This window comes from Mus pahari, chromosome 1 (genome assembly GCF_900095145.1).
Source record: "Mus pahari chromosome 1, PAHARI_EIJ_v1.1, whole genome shotgun sequence".
NCBI lineage: Eukaryota > Metazoa > Chordata > Mammalia > Rodentia > Muridae > Mus > Mus pahari.
In genome coordinates, this window is record NC_034590.1 from 147,971,263 (window position 1) to 147,993,188 (window position 21,926).

General features: G+C 39.1%; 1 protein-coding gene and 1 long non-coding RNA gene across 6 annotated transcripts in view; one reads left to right on the forward strand and one right to left on the reverse strand.

Moving 5' to 3' along the window:
* Positions 1-13,532, forward strand: part of Hectd2 (HECT domain E3 ubiquitin protein ligase 2) — a 65,222-nt gene extending 51,690 nt beyond the window's left edge. For 2 of the 4 annotated variants that reach the window (XM_021195634.1, XM_021195643.1), the window contains exons 14-21: positions 804-892; positions 2,181-2,339; positions 4,346-4,420; positions 5,126-5,213; positions 5,299-5,405; positions 7,281-7,396; positions 7,861-8,004; positions 11,145-13,532. In XM_021195634.1, the coding sequence (XP_021051293.1) occupies positions 804-892; positions 2,181-2,339; positions 4,346-4,420; positions 5,126-5,213; positions 5,299-5,405; positions 7,281-7,396; positions 7,861-8,004; positions 11,145-11,265 (899 nt within the window). In that variant the 3' untranslated portion in view covers positions 11,266-13,532. Of the gene's footprint in view, positions 1-803; positions 893-2,171; positions 2,340-4,331; positions 4,421-5,125; positions 5,214-5,298; positions 5,406-7,280; positions 7,397-7,860; positions 8,005-11,144 lie in introns of those variants that run through there. The other 2 variants (XR_003844384.1, XM_029541532.1) reach the window with 2 other exon arrangements.
* A 2,563-nt stretch (positions 13,533-16,095) lies between these two features.
* On the reverse strand, positions 16,096-21,383 carry LOC115064553. 2 transcript variants are annotated; one of them, XR_003844386.1, is made up of 3 exons: positions 21,139-21,383; positions 20,634-20,787; positions 16,096-18,888 (listed from the first exon to the last, which is right to left on the reverse strand). It is a non-coding gene; the product is annotated as an uncharacterized LOC115064553 (long non-coding RNA). The 2 variants fall into 2 exon arrangements; XR_003844387.1 differs by having other exon boundaries at positions 20,634-20,755; positions 21,139-21,381.
* Positions 21,384-21,926: the final 543 nt, after the last annotated feature.

Sequence of the window (21,926 nt, forward strand, 5' to 3'; positions counted from 1 at the left end):
CCAATGGACAGAAACAGCTGACCCCTGTTGTTGAATTAGGGAAGGCTGAAAGAAGCTGAGAAGGGTGATCCTCCAGGAGGACCAACAGTCTTAATTAATCTGGACCCCTGAGATCTTTCAAACACTGGACCACCAAACAGACAGCATACACCAGCTGATATGAGGCCCCCAACACACATACAGTGGAGGACTTCCAGGTCTATGTTCATTCAAACACACCTAGCCCTCAAGAGGCTGGAGGCCCCAGGGAGTTAAGAGTCAGGTGGGGTGGGGGTGGGGGCATCCATGTGGAGATGGGGTGGGGAGAGGAAGAGGTGTAGGATGTAGACCAGTCGGAGGGTGGATGAGGAGGGGAGGGGAATGGAATATGGAGTGTAAAAAATGAATTACAAATAAAATTAAATTAAAGAATAAAATAGAAATTGAAATAAACATTTTCCTTCTCAAAAAAAGGACAAAAATCTTCAATTTTATTTTATTTAAAGAAAAAATGCTTACATAATTATTATCATCTATTAAATGTTTTCCTTCAAAGGAGAATTTCTATGTTTATAGGGTATACATATCATACATATTATGGATAAAATAGATGGATGTGTAAAGTCTTGTACATCCTTGTAAAAACTCAGATATAAAAATGCCTTTTATAAATATTTTACTAAGATTTGTAAATCTTATTCTGTGAAATTTTTAACATGAAACATGATTTGTAACAGAATTGTTGTTAGTAATTTGCCTTTGGTAGATTTCATATGTATTTACCAACTCTTTTCATCTGTGGACACATTATGTTTCCTCTGCAGGCATGTTTACATACCACAAGGATTCACACTGCCATTGGTTTAGCAGCTTTAAATGTGATAACTATTCTGAATTCCGATTGGTTGGAATTGTATCCTTTAAACTTTCCACTAGGAGGTGCTAGTAGACTAGGAATTTTCAAAGGTTTTTTTTTTTTCAATCTATAGTTTAGAAAAATGTTGTTTTAGAAAATTAAACATCAGATTTATTAGATTTTCTCTAATATATATATATATATATATATATATATATATATATATATACAATATCAAACCTTCATAGTCTCAATACACTTAGAGAAAATGTCTGACTTTTAAGTCTTTCTTATCTCAAAATGATTATTTATGTATCAGAATTATCAAAAATTTATTAAAAGTTTTTAAAATCTAGAGTATTTTCCATTTGTAATAAAATACTTTCTGTCCTTGCACTCTGTGCTCATTTACTCAATTTACTAAATTGAAATCGTAAGAATTAGACTTAGCTTTTTTATTGTACCTTGAAACACTGAGACATGAAGGAGGTAACCCTAAAAATTTAAAAGGGAATGCAGTGGGGAATATGTAAAATGTATATAATTATTTTACAGCTTTTTAATTTCATAAATTCAACTTGCTGTTTCTCATCCCTATCTCAGGTTTGTTATGTAATTTATTCCTACACTGGTGGAGCATAGAGAGGTTAGATTTTAGACAAAGATGCCTTGTATATTAGCTTTTTAAATTACAAGAAATATAATTGTGGCAAATAAAAGTAGAGTAAAAAGATGAGCAAGAACTGAAGCTGTGTAGTACAGAGGGAAGTTCTAACGTTGACAAGTTCAGCATTTAAATCAGTTCATGAGCATCAATGCAGGGAGTGTATCCTCAGTCTGATGACTATGCATTAATAATCAGTACTAAAGGGTTTGGGACTTCATTAAAACCAAGATTAGCATAAAATAAGTGTGGTGAGGTTGTAAGGTGGTATTATCTCATTAGCAGTATTTGTACATCCATACGCTTATTCATACCAACTCCTTTAACACAGTCTTACTTAAGCTTTAAATAACTAAAAATGGCAATTTCTGAATCAGTGCTGTATTCTGCAGCCAAATACTTCTAACAAAACCACCAACATACTTGGTTAAACTTAGTAATTTTTATATATTAAATAATTTATAGGAATGCCTGAAATCATTAAATCCTATCAAATGAACACCTCTTCCCATGGCTTTTGTTAATCAAATATTTATAGTATGTAAATAAAATGAAATTTAAAAAGAAAGGTGTGTTGGACTAATTAGGAAGCTTGTGTTAGATCTGAAAGAAGACTGGTGCATAATTCAGAACTCATTTGTTGTGGATTTTATGTTAATACTTAACATTTAGTATTCATAGCTCATGGGACTAGCTGTTTATAACAGCATCACCTTGGATATTCGTTTTCCTCCCTGCTGTTACAAAAAATTACTGAGCCCTCCCGTTGTACCAAGTGATCAGAGTACACCAGTAGGCATCTGCAGTGTTACCATTGACGACTTATGCCAGATTATGCCTGTAAGTATGTTATTACCACCTTGTGGTCGGTCGTGTTATGCTAACTGCCTCCTTATTTGTAGTCTTCTAATGCTATTCTTTCTTTAAAATCAGGCTTTCCTTTTAGAACTCCTCTATCTTACTTTTAAAAAGTCCCTTCCTTGCAGGGACCTATTCTGCAATGTGCCTGAGCTCTTATGGAGCAGTACAGATTTTTAAGTCTGATGGGCATTGATTTGAATGCCGACCATGCCATTTATTGGCTTTGTAAACTTGGGTGAGTTATTTAACCTCTCTGAGCCCTAATGTCCTTATGGCAATACTAGGTTGTTTTAAAAATAATAATGAAAAGCAAATAATGGGCTGGAAAGATGGCTCAGCAGTTAAGAGCTCTTACTGCTTTGGTAGAATGCCTGAGTTCAGTCCTTGGTGCCCGTATTAGAGTGCTGACAGCTACTTTTAACTCCAACTTCAGGGAATCCAATACTTCTGACCTCTGCAATCTTATACATATACTTATACACAGACACAAATAAACATAATTTAAAATAAATGTTTATGGCAATAGGCATACCAAATCTCTACCAGCCTAGATTTGTATAAAATAGGTGCTTTAAAAAAAGAAAACCCAGCTGCCAATTTTATTTTCACATTTCACAGTACAAGTGAAGATGGTACTTTTTATCCCAGTTCTCCCATCCAAGACTATTGTCTTTGCTAGAAATAGGGAGAAGTCTTCTTTTATTGTACAACCAGAAAACACGCAGGCACAGCATCATGATCTGACAAAACAGACCAAGTGATACAAACTTGCTTCTCTCTTCAGCTGAGTCATACTAGGATCAGTGGGTACCATCTACCATCATAGGGCAAGCAAAAGGTCTCATCAGGGGAAGTTCAGGCGTCTTGGACATGTGGCCTCCTATGAGAGACCTCATTCTCAGAGCAAGTTCCACAGACATCATTCTAGGAGAAGGGCATCATGGGAGGGCCTCATATATGTGGTGTGGACAATAAACCAGATGAGGAGGACCCAGGAGACTGTGGAGAAGAGATAGGCTCATTTCCCCTGCGGGAGAAGGAGCAAAGAATGGAGCGGGAGGTATCATCCTGTACTGAAATGCAGCTGTTGTTCTCATCAGGCTTGGAGCCTGCTCTTCCATCTAGTTCTGATGGCAGACATTCACATTCTCTGTGTGGTTCCTACACTCAAGTGTGACTTTATTACAGATAGTGGTCATGGGTAATATATATATATATATATATATATATATAGTAATCAAGATAAAATTACCACCACCCTGCCAGATCTGAGCCCTTGTCCCTGTGCTTTTAATGAAAGTAAAATGTATTATATAAATTTATTATGTAAATTACTTATTATTATTATTCCATCCCATGACATTACTTATCTCTTCAAACAATTTAATATAAATTAAGAGTATGTTTTTCATGAAGCTTGATAAAAAATGAAATATTGAGCCAGTTCTACTTTTAAGTTTTTGTTCATACATAACTGAAGTAGTAAGAAAATATTTCTCCCAGCACTCTCAGGCTTTTCTTGGATGAGAAGACATGGTAACTAAAATGTATAAGCCCCTTAACATATGTGAACTGTATGTCTAATGTTTAAACACTGCATTGTAAAATAGTAGCACATTTAAAATATATATGTGATTTGAAGATGAGAAGCACTACAAATCCATAGCAGTAATATGACCGAGACACAGGAATTACCCTGGAAACCACAGTAGCGCTATAACACCTGTTTGCTTATGAGTGGGCTGTAGTGCTAGAGCCCTGTAGGATAAACTGGATAAGTCCCTCCTGCATGGACTTCAATTTTTCCAAGCCAAGGAAGGTAGAAATCATTAGCAGGTATCATGAGTCTTAGAAAGTACATCTCAAATATTTGTTTTAAAATTTGAGTTTTATTCTCACAGGTAAGGGACCCACAGTCTGTAACCCTACAGTTTGAAGTAATGCTAGTTGATTGTAAAAGACAGATCACAGATTTATGTTTACAGGAATTGGCCCATGGATTAAAGGAACTTTTATCATATGAAGGCAACGTTGAAGAAGATTTCTATTCAACATTTCAGGTACTGATGAAAGCATACCACTGTGAATGAGCTGTACACCTCAAATACAAAGATGTCATTTGTTTCTAAGTACTTGTTAGATGAGCAAGACCTAATCAACATGTAAAATCTTAAGAAAGGGATCTTAAGTCTGAGTGTAGCAGTGTCCTGGCACTCAGGAGCTCCAGACACAAGAATTGTGATTTGAGCTGTGCAGCAAGACCTTTCTCACTTACCTAATGTTTAAAGTATCAAAGCGAGTGACATCATAGAGACGGTGCCGCAGTCTCACGCGGCACTGAAGATGAATGTGAACATGAATTCACCAAGAGCATGGTACTCCCCAGGCAGTTGCATATTCCTGTAACTGATTTGCTTTTTACCAAAAGCTAGCTAGCCTCACACATTGCCCCAACACAGGAAGTTTAGGAGAAGGTGATGAATCAGATTGAAAACAAAAAAAGAAACACTCATTTCCACCTTGCTCACTTACCATACAAGTTTTGTGGGCTTTATTAAAGTATTAACTGTATTTAACAGGAAGGATTAAAGACCTGCTTTTTTTTAGCCTCAGAATGATACCTCTTCTTAAAATAATTGTCACTGGAAAGTTGAGGCTTTGTGCAGTTGTGTGTTAAGGGAGAGACAGAACTAGTGTACAGATGTAGCCACTGAAGCCTCTGTGTATGCCAACAATACCAATTAACATATGGTATTGCCCACCAGGTTTTTCAAGAAGAATTTGGAGTAATTAAATCCTATAACTTAAAACCAGGGGGTGATAAGACTCCAGTTACCAATCAGAATAGAAGAGGTAAGTTAGATGCCATTTTAAATTGCAGTGAATTAGTACCTTTTTATTACTATGACTGTGTAACAGATGTGAAATTGCTTTCCAGAGTATGTACAGCTTTATACTGACTTCCTGTTGAACAAATCTATCTATAAGCAATTTGCTGCATTTTACTGTGGATTTCATAGTGTGTGTGCTTCAAACGCCCTAATGGTGAGTTTAAATTTTTAAGCTTTCAATTAGGTTTTATAATGGTATAGAAGACAATTCCTTAAGTATCATAGTAGATAAGCTTTTAAAAGTAGAAAATGTTTTCTACTTATAAAAATAAATGCCTTGTTTTGTTTATTTTTGTTGTTTATGTGCTTTTTATTTTCTTTTGGGAGGAAGTTCCCAGGGGCATTGGGTAGATAGGAGAGGATGGGGAGATGAGTGAGACTGGGGCTCATGATAGGAACCTCACAAAGAATCAATAAAAGTTTTTAAAAATATAAATAACAATAGTGCTTTTCTTTCAGCCTTTCTGCTATAAGAGAGAAAAATGTGAATTTAGCTCTTTCTCTCTTCTGCTATGCCTTAAGTTAGCTCTATGAGGATAATGCGACTTAGGAGCAAAGCATACCAGGAGAGCTAATGCCTAGCTCCAGGGTTTGGGGGACATGGGAGGAGCATGCTGTGTAATTGCCCCTGCCTACTCAAGGGTCTACCAGAAACCTGCAGTCTATAGTTCATCTCCAAATGCCTGGTAGACTTTTATGGTGCTTTGATTTGTCTTGGCTATATAACTTGGAGTTAGAATACCATTTTGTAAATATTGTATGATTCTTTCTTTTTTAAAAATTTATTTATTTTATGTATTGAGTACACTGTTGCTGTCTTGGGACACACCAGAAGAGGGCATCAGATCCTCATTACAGATGGTTGTGAGTCACCATGTGGTTGCTAGGAATTGAACTCAGGACCTCTGGAAGAGCAGTCAGTGCTCTTAACTGCTGAGCCATCTCTCCAGCCCTGATCCTTTCACCTTAAATAACCAGGCATATGCCATCATGCCTGTCATATGTCCCTTCTGTTTTATCATGAGAGTCTGGAGTAGCCTTTCTTTTGAATTGTTTTTCAAGAAGAAAGAAATGAACTATCAAAGTTCCATTGGTGGCAGGAGCAAGTAGCTTTCTTTCTGGCTTGTTACAGAGCAGTGTGGTTCTCAACCTATAGGTCATGACCCCGTTGGGGGTCTAACAACCCTTTCACAGGAATAAACATATCAGATATCTTGTATATCAGATTATGATTCATAACAGTAGTAAACAGTTATAAAGTAGTAACAAATAATTTTGTGTTTGAGGGTCACCACAACATGAGAAAGTGTATTAAAGAGTTGTGGCATTAGGAAGGTTGAGAACCACTCTTTTAGAGTACCTTTTGTAATATGTTTACTGGTAAGTACCTTTGAAAAAGGTGTACTGTTGAGCTGTATCTAAGTGTTATGACTCTGGTAGTGGGAAGATGGAGAAAGGGAAAATAAAAATATATGGCATAGTATTGCCTATTTTTAAAAATCTAATCTCAAATGAGAACTATCTCACTGAGCTAAAAGGTAGAAAGCTAGTGAGTGACACAAAGCCGACTGTGTCTAGACTAGCAGACTACCCAGGCCACAGTGCACAGAGCGCCGCAGAGGTGGCAGGACAGCCAGATCAGAACACATCAGTGCTTTCTGCTGATTGGAGAAGAATGAATTTGGTTCATGCTGAGTTGTTTTCTTGGTTTTCTAGCAAACTACTGATTATTGTTGTAAGATACAAACCTTTAGAAACAAAATACATACTATAGTAGAAAAACATAAATGGAAAGCATTTTCTTTTTTTGTTGTTGTTTGTTTGTTTGTTTGTTTGGGTTTTGGGTTTTTCGAGACAGGGTTTCTCTGTGTAGCCCTGACTGTCCTGGAACTCACTCTGTAGTTCAAGGCTGGCCTTGAACTCAGAAATCCGCCTGCCTCTGCCTTCCAAGTGCTGGGATTAAAGGCGTGTGCCACCACTGCCTGGCAAGACTATCACTTTTAATTATGGTTTTTATGACTATTGACAGCTGCTTCGTCCAGAAGAAGTTGAAATCCTGGTTTGTGGCAGTCCTGAACTGGATATGCATGCACTGCAGAGGAGTACACAGTACGATGGCTATGCGAAGACAGATCTGACCATACGGTAAGCTCCGACCCTCATCTGTAGCAAACAGAAGAGAGTGTGGCTTGCTTGTTCATACGACTTAGAATTCTTCAGTCACTTAAGGTAAAATAGTCTGCAGGGCCCCACCCCCCGTCTTCATTTATTTCTAAAAATAAAAGAGTACTAAAATAGGAATGAATTTAGAATTCCATTGGGAAAAAACTGTATCAGTTTCTTTCTATCAGAGTATAGAGATTGTTTCTCCAAAGATGATAAATTCACAAATACCATTTTACTGGTACTGTGTTAAAAAAGAAAGAAAGACTTTTACATTGTATAGAAAAAAATGAATTCTATGTTATCCATTGTTAGACTAGTTAAATAATGTTATAAAATGTTATTTTATTCTACTATCAAACACATTTGTATTAGAGAAATTTTTGTCAGAGCTTAGTTTATTAGCGTCTCTAAGGATTGCATCATGTGTGAGTTTCCTTTTGTAGGTATTTTTGGGATGTTGTGCTTGGATTTCCTCTTGAACTTCAGAAGAAGCTGCTACACTTTACTACAGGAAGTGACAGAGTACCTGTTGGAGGGATGGCTGATTTGAATTTTAAAATTTCAAAGAATGAAACTTCTACTAACTGGTAAATCTGTGTTATAACTTATTTAATTTGGTTAGTTGGTTGGTTGGTCGGTCGGTCGGTCGGATGGTTGGTTTGATTTTTTTGAGATGGGGTTTCTCTGTGCAACCCTGGCTGTCCTGGAACTCACTCTGTACACCAGGCTGGCAGCTGGCTTCAGACTCAGAGATCCACCTCCCTCTGTATCCCAAGTACTGAGATTAAAGGCATTGTACCACCTCTGCCCGACTAACTTTATTTTTAATGTGTAACGTATTAATGATTGTGGAATCAAAAGAGTCTTTAAGTCTGAAGTTATTTTCATGTAAAATTCTTCAGGGTCAATGTGACCCTGTAATGGAAGAGACTGGCTGAGAGTTCCTGGAGTGTTGACACATCTCAGTACTAAAGGTGACACCCTTCTGTCTCCTTTTAAATTTCTGGGTCAGCTGTTTGCTTTGTGGTCTTCTTTCGAGCCTAGCCTGTCTTGTAGTAGCGTGTTGTCTAGCCCTCTGTAAGTGATTTTTATAATTAGGAAATATATGAGCTTCGGACTTTTGAAAGGAGCAGAGGTAACTACTGTATTAATACTTTAAGTTCAAGTCTCGTGCTCCTCGCATATGAAGTGAAAAAGACCATGACGTTAAACAGTTTTCTAACAGTGTTAGGGTGATTAATTCTTGTCTTCATTACTCCTATTCCACTGTTCTGTGGCTTCAAAAAAGTTCTTTGAGAAGGCACAGCTTTCATTGTGATCACCCTTGCCCTCTGGCTCACAGGTTGAACATTTCTCAGATCCTGTTCCAGGCCTTTCATTTCCAAACTTGAATTGGTTCTGTGCTTTCCCAGGTGCTCTCACTTTGGTGCTGTAACTTCTCACCTCACTCCTAGCTGAGTTAAGGCCACGCTCCTATCCAGGCTCCTATCCAGTTCCTTCTCCATGATGCTGACCTGGCTGCGACATGTTGGGCATTAGTAGCTTTCTTGTGTCTCATCAGTTCCGTTCCTAGAGTCCATCATTTTGGTTTACAGCCACATCAGTTCCGTTCCTAGAGTCCATCGTTTCCATTTACAGCCACATATGATTTTGGTTCATCCTTTAAACACTCTGCCTGCCTTCCTCCATTCTTTTGATTTGTTCATTTTTCATATGATATGTGCTTGCTACCTCTCATGAAGATGTTTTTTAATGTTGACTTTTCCTGTGACACCAAAAAGTCATCATTTTTTCAGTAAATTTCATTCCACCTTATATTGCAGTTATTGCACTCTCTCTTCAGGACAGAGAGGGTAGGCCTTATGCAACTTATACTCCATGTAGGCACACATGGAGTAACTGTTTCCTGAATGACTATGTAAACTGATGTCAAAATTATACTTTAGCGATCAGAATATTGTTGTTCTTTGGTTAAACACAAATACTTGAATCTAGATCCCTAACATTCATATAAGAAGCCAGGTGTGGCCGCATTAGCCTGTGATCCCTGAACTGGAGTAAGGATGTGGAAACACGTGAGGATCACTGGGGCTGGCCAGCCAAGTTCAAAGAAAAGGCAAGTTTTAGGTTCAGTCAAGAGACCCTGTTGCAATGAACTAAAGGCAGGGAGTGATAGGATGGACACCTAGTATCTTCCTCTGGTCTCTATGTATCCACATGAGTGTGTGTACCACCACGCATATATGAACATGAGCGTACACCACACAGCAAATACGTACAGATTATACTTTAAAACATAAACGAATGTTTTTATGTAATTAAGAATTTTCTACATGAGTCATAATTAAAAGAACAAGAAAATGTCAAGAGAAGGTTTGCATTTGCAGGGTTATTTGCTCAACAGAATTTTTTGGAATATGTATAGCAATAAAAATATGATTGAATTAAAAGGTAATATAAGTAATTTTAATACAAAAATGACATATAAATGTCTCCAATTATTTTTACTTCAGAGATAATTTCAGGAACTAATATAGCTTAGTTCTGAATCTGGAATGACTCTAGATTCCCAGCAGGGACCTCACATTGATTAAGTATAAGATTAAATATAACTGTCAAAGGCACATGACATTTCCATCCAGTATAGTGACAGTGTTCCTCAAAAGACAAGGACAGATTCTATCTGAACTAAGAACTGTCCTCCCTTCTGTCAGGCACACTATTAATGATTGATAAGTTTTTGTAGAATATAAGTGGCAGTGCTTTTTTACATCCTAGCAAATGCACTGGTTTTAGGGTCAGACCTGACTGGATTTGAAATTGAAGTTTACTCCTTTCCAGCACTGGATACTTGACCTGTTTATTCCCATGTCTAATTTTCCTCATCCATACAGTGGGAATAATAACCACTTTTAGGTTGCCTTGGTGCTTAAATGAAGCAGTGCATGTCAGAGCATATGCTACAGTTCTTATCATAATCCAGAGACTCCATAAATGGTAACTGACCTAGTATTTGTAAATCTTTTTGTATCGTCTTGCAGTATAAACTCTGATCGTACAGAATTCTTTTTACCTGTTCTCTGGCTTATTTTTCACTCTTAACATGCTGACTTTGCTGAAAGCTATTATGATACTGGGGAATTCATAAAAGCTGAAGAGAAGGCTCTGAGATGCCTCTAGAGCCTCTGGATGAAGACAACAGTGTTATCTGGTAGAATGATGTGGAGGGAGCTGGTCAGAAGGATTCAAGGACATATGTTCAGTATGCATAGAGGACAACAGCTTTGAAAGCAGGCCCAAAATGGCTTGTTACAACTTTCTGACAGTCGAGACTGAACTATAACAATATACTATCTACTAGGTATTTTGCATAGGTCACAGTCTTACACAGTTTAACATATCAGTGAGGAAACGGAGATTGGAAACGCTGAGCAATTCAAAAATCTTACAGAAGTGAGGGAAGCAGTATTTAAATTCAGATCTGTCTGACTCCAAACAAAATGCTTTTCAACTTAGAGTTTAATGAAGACAGGTGTGTTGTTGTCTTGCCTGTAAACATGTTCCTGTTACCTAGAATGGCACTTGATCCTAAGTTCTCAATAAAGAAGAGTCATCATGGAACAGGAAAATAGATCTCAATGTATGCAGAGTTTTTTTAAGTTCCTTAGTCATTTCATGTCTGTTTTTAAGATCTAGTAACCCTTAAAAGTTATTTTCCCCCCCCTAGGTTACCTGTGGCACACACTTGCTTCAATCAACTCTGCCTTCCCCCATACAAGAGCAAAAAAGATCTGAAACAGAAACTGATTATTGGAATTTCAAATTCAGAAGGTTTTGGACTTGAGTAGCCTAGACAACTTGAAATACAGTATCTCAATGTAGCACTCAGCCCCTCTTACTGTGCCTTTAAGACTTTCGTGCTTCTGTTTCAAACACTCTCAAAACTCACCACTTTTAAGATAATGAGGGTCCTTTTTTTTTACTCCGATATAAAATATACATAGTGAAGGCATGATTTAAAAAATATATATATAAATCAGAAATTTATTGAGTGAGAGCCTATGGAAGAAACAGGCCTGAGTCCAGCTTTTTTTTTTATATAGCATTTTGTTGTTTTCCATATGTAGTTTGTCACAGGTGTCCACTGGGAAAGACAAGTGCAGTAAGAACGCATCTATGACATGATGGAACCCAGTGGCAGATGTGTGCTGGCAGCACACTGTAGCAAAGCAGAGAGCTACATTATCTTTACCATAAAGCATGTAGCCATATTTTCATACAGAGGTAACAACAGTATAACTGCCAATGCAGTGTACAGGGTCTTTTGATATCTTGGTTTGGGGTCCTACAAGATCTTTTCACCTGTTGCTGAAAAGCATGTAAATAACACTACACAGCAGCCGAAGAATCATGGGATTTTGATAGTGCCATTTATTGCTAAAGATTTATTTTTACAAAGTAAATTTAGGGTTTTAGATGTGTGTACAGCTTTTACAAATCAACAAAGATGATTGTACAAGAGTATTTTCAGACCAATTGGATTCAAGGTTATATTCTTTTAAGTATTGTTAGTCTGCATGCCCACTGACAGTAAATTGGTTATTTGAGTATTCTGTAATGTTTGTATAATGGTTATTTCTTCTTAAAAATCAATAAAGTAAAGCAAACTAGACCAAACTAGTCATTGATTACTTAAAATAATTACAAGCACAAAAGAAACCCTGCTATTTTATATATTTTGATGTACTACTTATATCTACAATTTTTGATCACCAGTTATATGAAAACACTAATTTTTGGAAAATGTAGGATAAGATATTTGACAAAAGTGAAATACAATAAAAAAAATTATGTCAAAATGATGTAGCTTGATATAAAAGAGAAGTTTAACATTTTGGCTAAAATGTTTGTTTTTCACTGGATTCTAAATATAGTAAATTCAAAAGTACCCTTGTTTTCTATTTATAATAAAATAGCATGTAAAAACTGTATTTTTAAGCCCCAGGGTTTTTGTTTTGTTTTGTTTTAATTTATAGTGAAGCAGTTTTATTAGCATGTTACAAACATTTTCATCTCAAGACTTATTCTTTGATAGCTTTTCTTCAGAAAACTCTGAAGTGACATTTGCAATAAGAATGAAACCAGCATTTAGTACCATCATATGGTCCACGTGCAAATCATACTTGGCCCGAGTTTCCCCGAGCTAGGCATTTCCTTGTCGCTATGCTTTCTGTACCCAACCAGCAGAATTCAAGGGTGCAGTAACTCATCAGCATCCCATAGTTATGAAGCCCACCCACACGTGTTAGAAACCCAACTTCCCTTCCTGTAGTGCTTGAGACTGCAAATGGTTACTTTCCCATTTGAGCATACCAAAAGGATATTTCTTCTTTAAATCTTGGAAAGCCTAAGACAGCAAAAGGTACAGTTGGTTTGGTGTGTATATTGTTTTTAATCCATATGCAAATAAAACTGCTTCTCTCTTGCACTGCGTAGAAATGTTTAATGTAGGTTCCTACTAACAAGCACAAAAAATTATGTATAGGAAACCAGATTTAAATGTTTTCAGTAAAATGTAAACACAGTTTTTATTTGTTAGGGATGACTCATGGAAATAGTATTGGTTTGGTCTGCATGTCTAACGATGTGTGTGTATTGATAGCTATGTCACTTTTGCAAGTACACAGGCAAGCCAAATTTTAGGTGACAAAAGACCATAAATAATGGGAATTTTTGTTGTCTTTTATTAAGTTGAAGTTGATAACCATTAATTGCTAAACCGTATATTTATGCTCTGTTTTGGTTTACAATGTAATAATACCTCATTTTAAAAGTAAAAACTACTACTGTTACTTTTTATTTTAATCAGCTAGAAAATTCATGTAGCTTTTTAAATATACAACCTATTAATGATTTCTTTTTTCTATCTGCCATAGTAAATTAAAGCATTGCACAGTATTTATTAGTATTTATAAAATGTCTTGTCCTTTTTTAAAAAAAACCTATTATTTATTTTTTCTGTATAAGTTTTTAGCAGTCCTTCTTTTGTATAAATCTGTACTGCGTTGAGTTTATTTGTGTACATTTTCAAATATTAAAATTATACAATCAGTCATGCTTCAGTTCATTTTTTAAAGCACTGGACAACTAATTAAAACAGTACATTTAAAATCACACTGCTCTTTATAAGATATTGTGAATTAGGAAATGACTAAAACATACACTTTGAAGAGCTATGTAGTTGACATAGTATAGTCAACTGCCTTAGCATATTCTTGGTATGAACCTGTGTACAGTGTCTAAACGGTCACATAGATAAGATGTCTCGCCAAATGTATACACAGTAGCAGTGGAGTACACCCGAAGTGGATGTCTGCGATATTTTACTGACTGCAGGTAGGCAACTTGATACTGTGTCCTTCCTGAGGATCATCCCTTTGGCCTTTTCTCTCTTGCCCATATCGCCTGAGCTTAACATAGAGAAGAGATAGTGAGAATGAGGAGAGAATGTTATGATCAGTATGCAAATAAATCTACTTCTAACATTAAGGAGTTTGATTCCTTGTAAATAACCTTTAGGAGTTATTTATTATGGGTAGGGGAAGAGTGAGGCACAGAGAGACTGATCCTGGAATTCACCACTTCCAGTAGGCTGCTTGTCTAGTGAGTCCCCGGAATTCCCCCTTGACTCTCAATACTGGGGTTACAGTTGGACCCCCACTCTGATGTCTTTACTGTGAACCAAACTTAAGTCTTCATGTTTGCACAGCAAGCATTTTACCCACTGAGCCTTCTCCCCAGACTGGGAATTTTTCCACCCTTGGGTTAAGTTACTTTGTACTACAGTTTGAGCCTAGATGTGACAGTGGCTGTGTGACCTTGGCCATCCATCCTCAGGGCTACAGTGCTCTGAATCAGAGGCAGACAGTTTAACTTCCCTGTGCCTCATTTGCAAAGGAGAAATAATTTGTAAGATGGAAATATCCAATCTACCTGAAGTTTTTTGGGGAGGATTAAGTGGGATAATGTGTGAGACATAGTGACTGGATATGGTGGCCAACTGGAAAGAAGGTAAGATGGTGTGGCGCGTACTGTCCTAACCCATGGCTTCTCGGCCATCTCTCTCTCAGGCTGGGTTCACCCAGAGTTTAAAGAACACAAGGAGCTATTGATGTCATACTACACAAATGTTCTATGGGATCGTAAGCAAGTGCAACAAGGTATTTTAAAAATGGAAAACTAAGCAGTTTAATGAAATTTTGAAAATACAGAAAAAAATCTATAGAGATTTAACAATTTTACTAAAACAACACATCTCTACACTCCTGTTTAGCTGCTCTTATGTTTTGCCAGGTACTTTTAAAATAAAAAAATGTACAGGTGAAACTGAGCCTCCCTTTTATGCTTGTTTGTTTATTATTATAGGTGTGGGGGGGGACATGCCCACAGAACACATGTGGAGATCAGAGAACAATGTTGTAAGTAAATGCTCTCCTTCCACCTTTCTGGGTTCCAGGTGACAAGCTCAGGTCACCATCTTGCCAGCTCATGAAGCCTTTTTATGCCCTAGTCTGTTCCTAATAGTCCTCATCTTTGTTCCCCTTTTAACCTATAGTTTCTGAGAATCATCCTACATCATCTTTATGTGTGTGATGTGTGTGTCTGTGTGTATCTGTACACTGTATGGCAGTCATAGTCAGCTGTGGGTCTTCTACATTTTTTTATTTTACTCAGTACTACTTTTCTAGATACCCCCTAATGACTCTCTTAGATAGAACCCATCCACCTGGATGCACAGAGTGCTCTTACTCAGTGACCACACCTCAGTGTGTTAATCTTCCTGCATGTTAATATGTGTGAACCAGGCTCTGTGAGGTGTGTAATTCAATAGGCTGTCTCCCCAGACTGTATTCCAGAGGTGGAGCTGCTCCCTGCAAAAACCTATTTTTGGCCTTACCAGATTCTTGTCACTCGCTCCCCAGACTGGTGTTTGTAGCATTCATGGCCACCAGCATTGTAAGAGACTTGTCATTTCCCCACATTCTCTGTACTTGATTTCAGTGGGGGAGGGTTTACATTTTTTTTTTTTTTTTTTTTTGGTTTTGGTTTTTGGGTTTTGTTGGTGGTGATGGGTTTTTTTTCCCACTTATGTGATTGCTGAGTTTATATTTTCATTTTCACAATGGTTGACAGCACTAAGCACCATTTACACATCTGCAGGCTATTCAGATTCTTCGCCCGTTTTGTTTGAAGACTATTTTTTATTGACTTTAAGTCATGGAAATAATTTATTATAGTTAAATGCCTCATATATATATATATATATATATATATATATATATATATCTTCTGAAGTTAAAAGTAATATGCACTCAACTAGTTTTTAAAATCTATTTGGAACATTAAACATGATAGAAGTAGAAAAACAATCTCTTATGAAGTCCTCTATGAAAGGAAATTGTGACAAGTTCCTGATTAGACAGAAACCGGTTCATCTCCAAGGGAGAATACAGCAGTGCAACTATGGCTTCATAGAATGAATTGGGTAGTGTCTTTGCCCATTTTTTCCATTGTTTCTTAGGAGTTACTTTGTTATTCTGGTTATTTTTTAACTTTTTATTGATTCTTTGTGAATTTCCCATTGTGCACCACAATCCCACTCATCTCCCTGTCCCTCCATATCCTTCATCCTTGCACCTGTAGCCCTCCTCCCAAAGAAAACAATAAGTAAAACATTTCACCATGGAAGCTGCAGTGTGTCACACAGTAAACCCTTTTGCCCAAACAGCTCTACATGCAAATATTTATTGTAGTGAATCATTGGTCTGGTTTGAGGCCTCCAGCTAATGCTACACTGTTAACACTGGATTCTCACCAGGACTCCTTTTGGATAGCCTGTTGTTGCCCTGTGTCTTGGAGATCTGCAGCTTAGGATCTGTAAGGCTGGCCCTTCATACGTGGCAGCAGTTCACAGATGGAATAGGGCCAACTCATGGCTCTGGATCTGGCTCTGGATGGTAGCTCCGCTGGTCAGGCTGACAACTATCCCATGCTCGTGTCGCGAGGGCCAGCTCTCCAGCACTGCCCCAGACAGGGTAGGTCCAGTTCTCATGCTCTTACACCCTCAGACAGGCCACACCTATGCCACCAGGACCACTTGCTGCCCAGGCATGGTATATTCTGGATATTATCAATCCTTTGTTGACAGGAGTGACAGCCTCGGTTTACTCAGTCGATATAATAAGTTTATTAATAAATATGTATGTGTGTTTATGCACATAATATACAATATCAATATGTATAAAGTATAATAGTTCAACAAACTATTAATAGCAAACTATTAATGTATCAAATACAGATGTAGAATACATATACATGCTTGTGTCTGGTGTATTAGGGTTCTCTAAAGGAAAAAAAAAACTGATAGGATGTATATTACAAAGGAGGTTCAGCGAGAGTATTGGCTTATACAATGCAGGCTGTATGTGGTAGATTTTCCCCTAATAAATAAACATTACAAGAAACCAATCACTGGGAGAGAAGGAGGCAGGACTTCCGGGTCAGAGGGAGGAAAAGGGAACGCAGGAGGAAGGAATGGGTTTTGGACTCCAGAGAGTCTAGAGGCATACGATGTAAGAAGCCGGAGGCTGGTGGTTTGAGTGGTGGATCCCTACTGGAGGATTTCTAACATAGAGTAGCTTATAAAATTAGAATGCTAGGCTCTATGCCCAGCGATTGTGTTATCTGTAATTCTAAACTAAGATTGTGTGGTGTTTTCCTTCACACGGCGACTCACTGAATTCCAGAGAAAGGTAATGGTGACATAGGTGTGCAAGAGTATACCCCAGCCAGCGGCGGGAATTTGGAAGAGTAGGGTGGGCGCGACAACAGCCAGCCATGGGAACTTAGCTAGCGGGGTGGAGAGAGCGATTTCGGAGCTCTAAGTCTTGAGTCTGCTGGGCCGAGAGCAGGCCGGCCTGTCTGCTGGTGCCTAGCCAGCCATAGCATGGATTTGGTTTTGTTTTCATATTTCACACAACAGCTGTACTCTGGAGAGACTGATAACCATGAGGCCGTGACCAGAACGTGCCAGTTCTGGTGCAGAAGACCCGGAGGACTCCTGAAGAGTGGCTGGTCTTTTGGTCCATATTGGAAGGCCCAGGAGACTGAGTTTGGCTAGCAGCAGTGACAGCAGCAGGGGGGATGCATTTGGCAAGCGGCAAAGGTAGGTAAGTAGAAGCCCGTGTTCTTCCCTTGGAGCTCTTCATGTCTGGGCTGCCACTGGAAGTTGCTGTCCGTTCTTGAAGGAGTGTATTCGCTTCTTAGTCATTCTAGTAAATATCCAGAGACTGGTCTTTTAATTGATTTCATTACAGTTTACAACCTCCTGTAACTCTTGCTCCAAGGGATCCGACGCCCTCTTCTGGCCTCTCTAGACACTGCATTTGTTCACAAACCCACACTCAGGTATAGACATGCACACATAATTAAAAATTAATCTTTTAAGAAAAAGAAAGAAAATGACTTCTGAAACCATTGTCTCCACTGCCATCAACGGTGTTTACGTTTCCACTCCAGACTACACAGAGCCTTAACCTGCCTTCATCCAATTACCTTGTGGCTCATTCGGCAACGAGTGGGCGTGGCTATCCCACACGCGAAAAGAACGTTCTCACAGAATAAGTGGTACGATCCAAATTTTGAGTGTTGATATGTAGTATGTATAAGTGTGTGTGTGGACGTACATGCACATGTTCCAAAAGACTATGTTACATTTCATTAATAGTAACCACTGGGGTTGAGTAAATGTCAGGGGTAAAATGTCCACTTCTTTCTAGACATTTACCTTCTCTAGCCTTACATTTTAGTTTAGTGAGTCAAAATAATGAAAGTATAGTCAGGCAATCTTATATTTGTCAGTATTCTTGATGGGTAAGTACTACGGCCGTGTACATGCATAGTATATTTATATTCATCACGTTGAGGCAGTCGCTGTAGAAGTTTCTGGTGTGGAAGACTTTTCCATCAGATTTTCTAGTGAGCCCTCAGGAGTGATGGATGATTGAAAACACTGGAGATGGGCTGTGTAAAGAGCCCTTCCCCCATGTAAACCCTGCCCACAGGTTGGTTTTGTGGCTAGACAGGTTAGTTTTCTGAAACCCAAGAGATTCCTTTGTTACAAGCACAAGCAAATGACCTCTCTTCGTGCAGTCATTGATCAGACAGACTGCTAATTAATTTCCTACGTTTCTGCACCTAATTCCCACTTTCTCTTTCAAAGTGGACTTGTCCCTGCCATGTCCACCAATAAACTTGTCCAGCACCAATAGAGAAACAGCGCCATCCTTGTTCCACTTCTCAGCCGCCACCACGAGTGAGACATTTCAGTCTCTATAGCTCCTGCCTTACGTGCTCTCCTCTCTCATCTGGGCTGCAGAGACTGTAGGCTTCTTAGTTCCAGGTGGTGGTCCCTGAGGAAAGACATATCCAGGGTCTAAAATCACTTAGCCGAATCTCTCAGAAAGACTCAACTTCAGCAACTGAGTCTCTGCCAACTGACTGATGTCTCTTGGGATCTGTTTCAACTCATGGATATTTAGGAGCCATAAGTTCCTTCTCAATTAAATTTCAAATGGGATGATCTAGGAAGCACACTGAGCCAAAAATGTGTGGCTGGCTTTGGCCCTGGCTTAATCTTTTTAATTAATTATTTAAGTCATTTATCCTGTCGGCTGATCTCTAAGTTCAAGGCCAGCCTGGTCTACAGAGTGAGTTCAAGAGCAAACAGGGCTATGCAGAGAAACCCTGTCTCCAAAAAACAAACAAGCAAAAACAAACAAAAACGAAAAGCCACACCACCACTCATGTCCTGCAATTCCCAGTGCTGTTAGAAGGCAGAAATAGAAGGATTTCTGGCCAGTTAGTTTAGCCAAAGCAGAGAGACCCTGTTTCAAGGGACTATGGCAGAGAACAATATCTTCTTCATATACACATACACAAAACCCATTAGCTTGAGTCTTTACAAGATTCTAACTAAAAGAACAAATATTTTTGAATTACTGATGGAGGATCCCTATAGATCACAGAGGAAAATGAAATCAGTAAGAAACAAAACCAGCGTAGTTAATGAAGCCCATGAACACATTCCCTGGTGAGGCTGAGCAATCCTTAGACTAATAAGAAAACACGCCAGGGCAGAAGTGAGATGCATTTACAAACTGCAGGGGAATGGTGGCACCCGGGGACCTCCCTCTCTGTTGCAATTCTGTCGCTGATTAGAAGAAAGGGAGGCTGGGGGGCTATTTTCACATCTTCCAGGGAGCAAGTAAGGATTTACATTTGGAAAGAAGTTCAGGGTGGGCATCTTCATCACTCTTAGGGACCCCCACTTCTACTCTGCTCTGCTTGCTGCTTTCTCTAAACTCCACTCCTAGGCCTCAACATCTGAGTTTCCTACCAATTCCAGACTCTCAACATCACCACCATCTCCTTCCCTCACTTTCTCCTCCCACCCCTCCTTTCCTTCTTCCTTTGTCTATATAATGGTACCATCTCCCCAGTAGCTTAATCTAAAGCATTCTATTTAATGGTTCCTTCTCCATTGGTAACCTTACCAGGGCCCAGCAATGGGGCATCCATTGTGGATCTATTTATACTGCCACTGTCCCAGTCTAGGCCTTGACCAGCTACCCCTGTGCTGGTTCTAACCTCATCTCTGTGAAAGCCATCTCAAGTCTGTTTGTGAACCCTACCACTGCATTGCATTAAAGGCTTTCCATTGTTCAGTCCAACTTGTCCAACTTTGGCTCCTATGATATGCTACAGTCCTCACAAACCATGCTAAATCCATAGAGCCATATTAAAAGCTTTAAAGGGCAAGATGGGGAGATAGCTCAGTGGTCAAGACAGTTGGCTGCCCCTGCAAAGGACCCAAGCTCCATTACCAGTACCCATGTCAGGCAGTTCAAAAGTTCCTGTCACTTGAACTCCAAGGGATTAGACACCCTCTGGTCTCCAGGGACATATCATATCCCATGACATATAGGATATACACAAATAAAAGAAATTTAAAGAATTACAAATATATATATATATATATATATATATATATATATATATATATTTTAAAACTGTGCCTTGACTCAACTTGTGTTACAGTGAAAGTGTTAAGAAGTCCATATCCAGGGAACAAAAGGAGAAGGCTTAATGCACCTACCCAGGATAGTTCTGAGGCCAAGCCCCAAATAGCAAGTGCCACTTCCGTGTACACTGCACTGGAGCCAACTCAGTCCCTTGGGATCGTAGGCTGAGTACTCAGGAGGAGACACTCCAGTTGGTCTGGGAGATACAAAGTTATTATATATCAAGGCCTGTGGAAAGACGGTGATAAAAGAATATGGCAGCTCCTGCAAGGCTGACAGAGGGTTAGGAGCTGAGATGCCACAGCTGAAGACCTTGACAAGGCTGGCCAATACCACACACCTAGGAGAGTACTCTTAAAAAATAACTTTATATTGATTCTTTGTGAACTTCACATCATGCACCCCAATCCCACTCATCTCCCCATTCTTTGTATCCACCCTCTGCCCTTGCAACCTCCCCCCAACCCTGAAAGAAAACAACAACAAACAGACAACAAAGCAAACAAACCAAAACAACAAGCAACAGCAACAAAATCTCCCCCTAGGAAGTGCTCTGTCGCAGTATGTCACACACTATACCTTTTGCCCAAACAGCTTTACTCGCAAATGTTCATTGCACTATCAGTTCTGGATCCTCACCAGGACTCACAGGACCGTTGTTGCCCTGTGTCATGGAGATCCTGCAGGACTAGTCCTGCAAATTGTAGATGGGGTAGATGTTGGGGCGGGCCAACTCAAAGCCCTGGATCTGTGCCTGGATAGAAGGTAAGTTGGTCACAGCTCACCAGCTCTTCTGTGCCATTGACACCAGAGCCTGCTCTCAGGCACTGCCCCAGCAAGGGGCAGGGCCAGCTCTCCCTTTCTCACGCCATCCAGGGCTGGCTTTTGCTCACCCATGCCACGGTTCTGCTGTGCTGCACAGACGAAGTGCAGGGTCTGTTCTCCCAGGAGTTGCAGCTGACAAAGGGCGGGGCCAGCTCTAAGCAAGACTTCCTTGAAGGGGTGCCTTGAATGCACATCTCCCATGCATAGCACACATGGCTGTGAAGGAGTTAAAATGTGGCCCAGCTGTGCATGTAACTCGAGGAAGAAGTAGAGTTTGGTGACAACTAGAAATCAGAATCTCAGCCATGTCCCCCAAACTGATTTTACAAAGGTCCTGTATTTGGAGATCCAATGATCTTACCAGCAGTTCTAAACCTATGAGCAGAAACCTCTTTGGGGGGGTCACATATCAAATACCTTACATATCAGATCTTTATATTGTGATGTAAGACAGTAGCAAAATCACAGTTACAAAATAGCAACAAAATAACCTTATTGTTGGTGGTCACTACCACATGAGGAACTGTAGCAGTTGCGGCAAG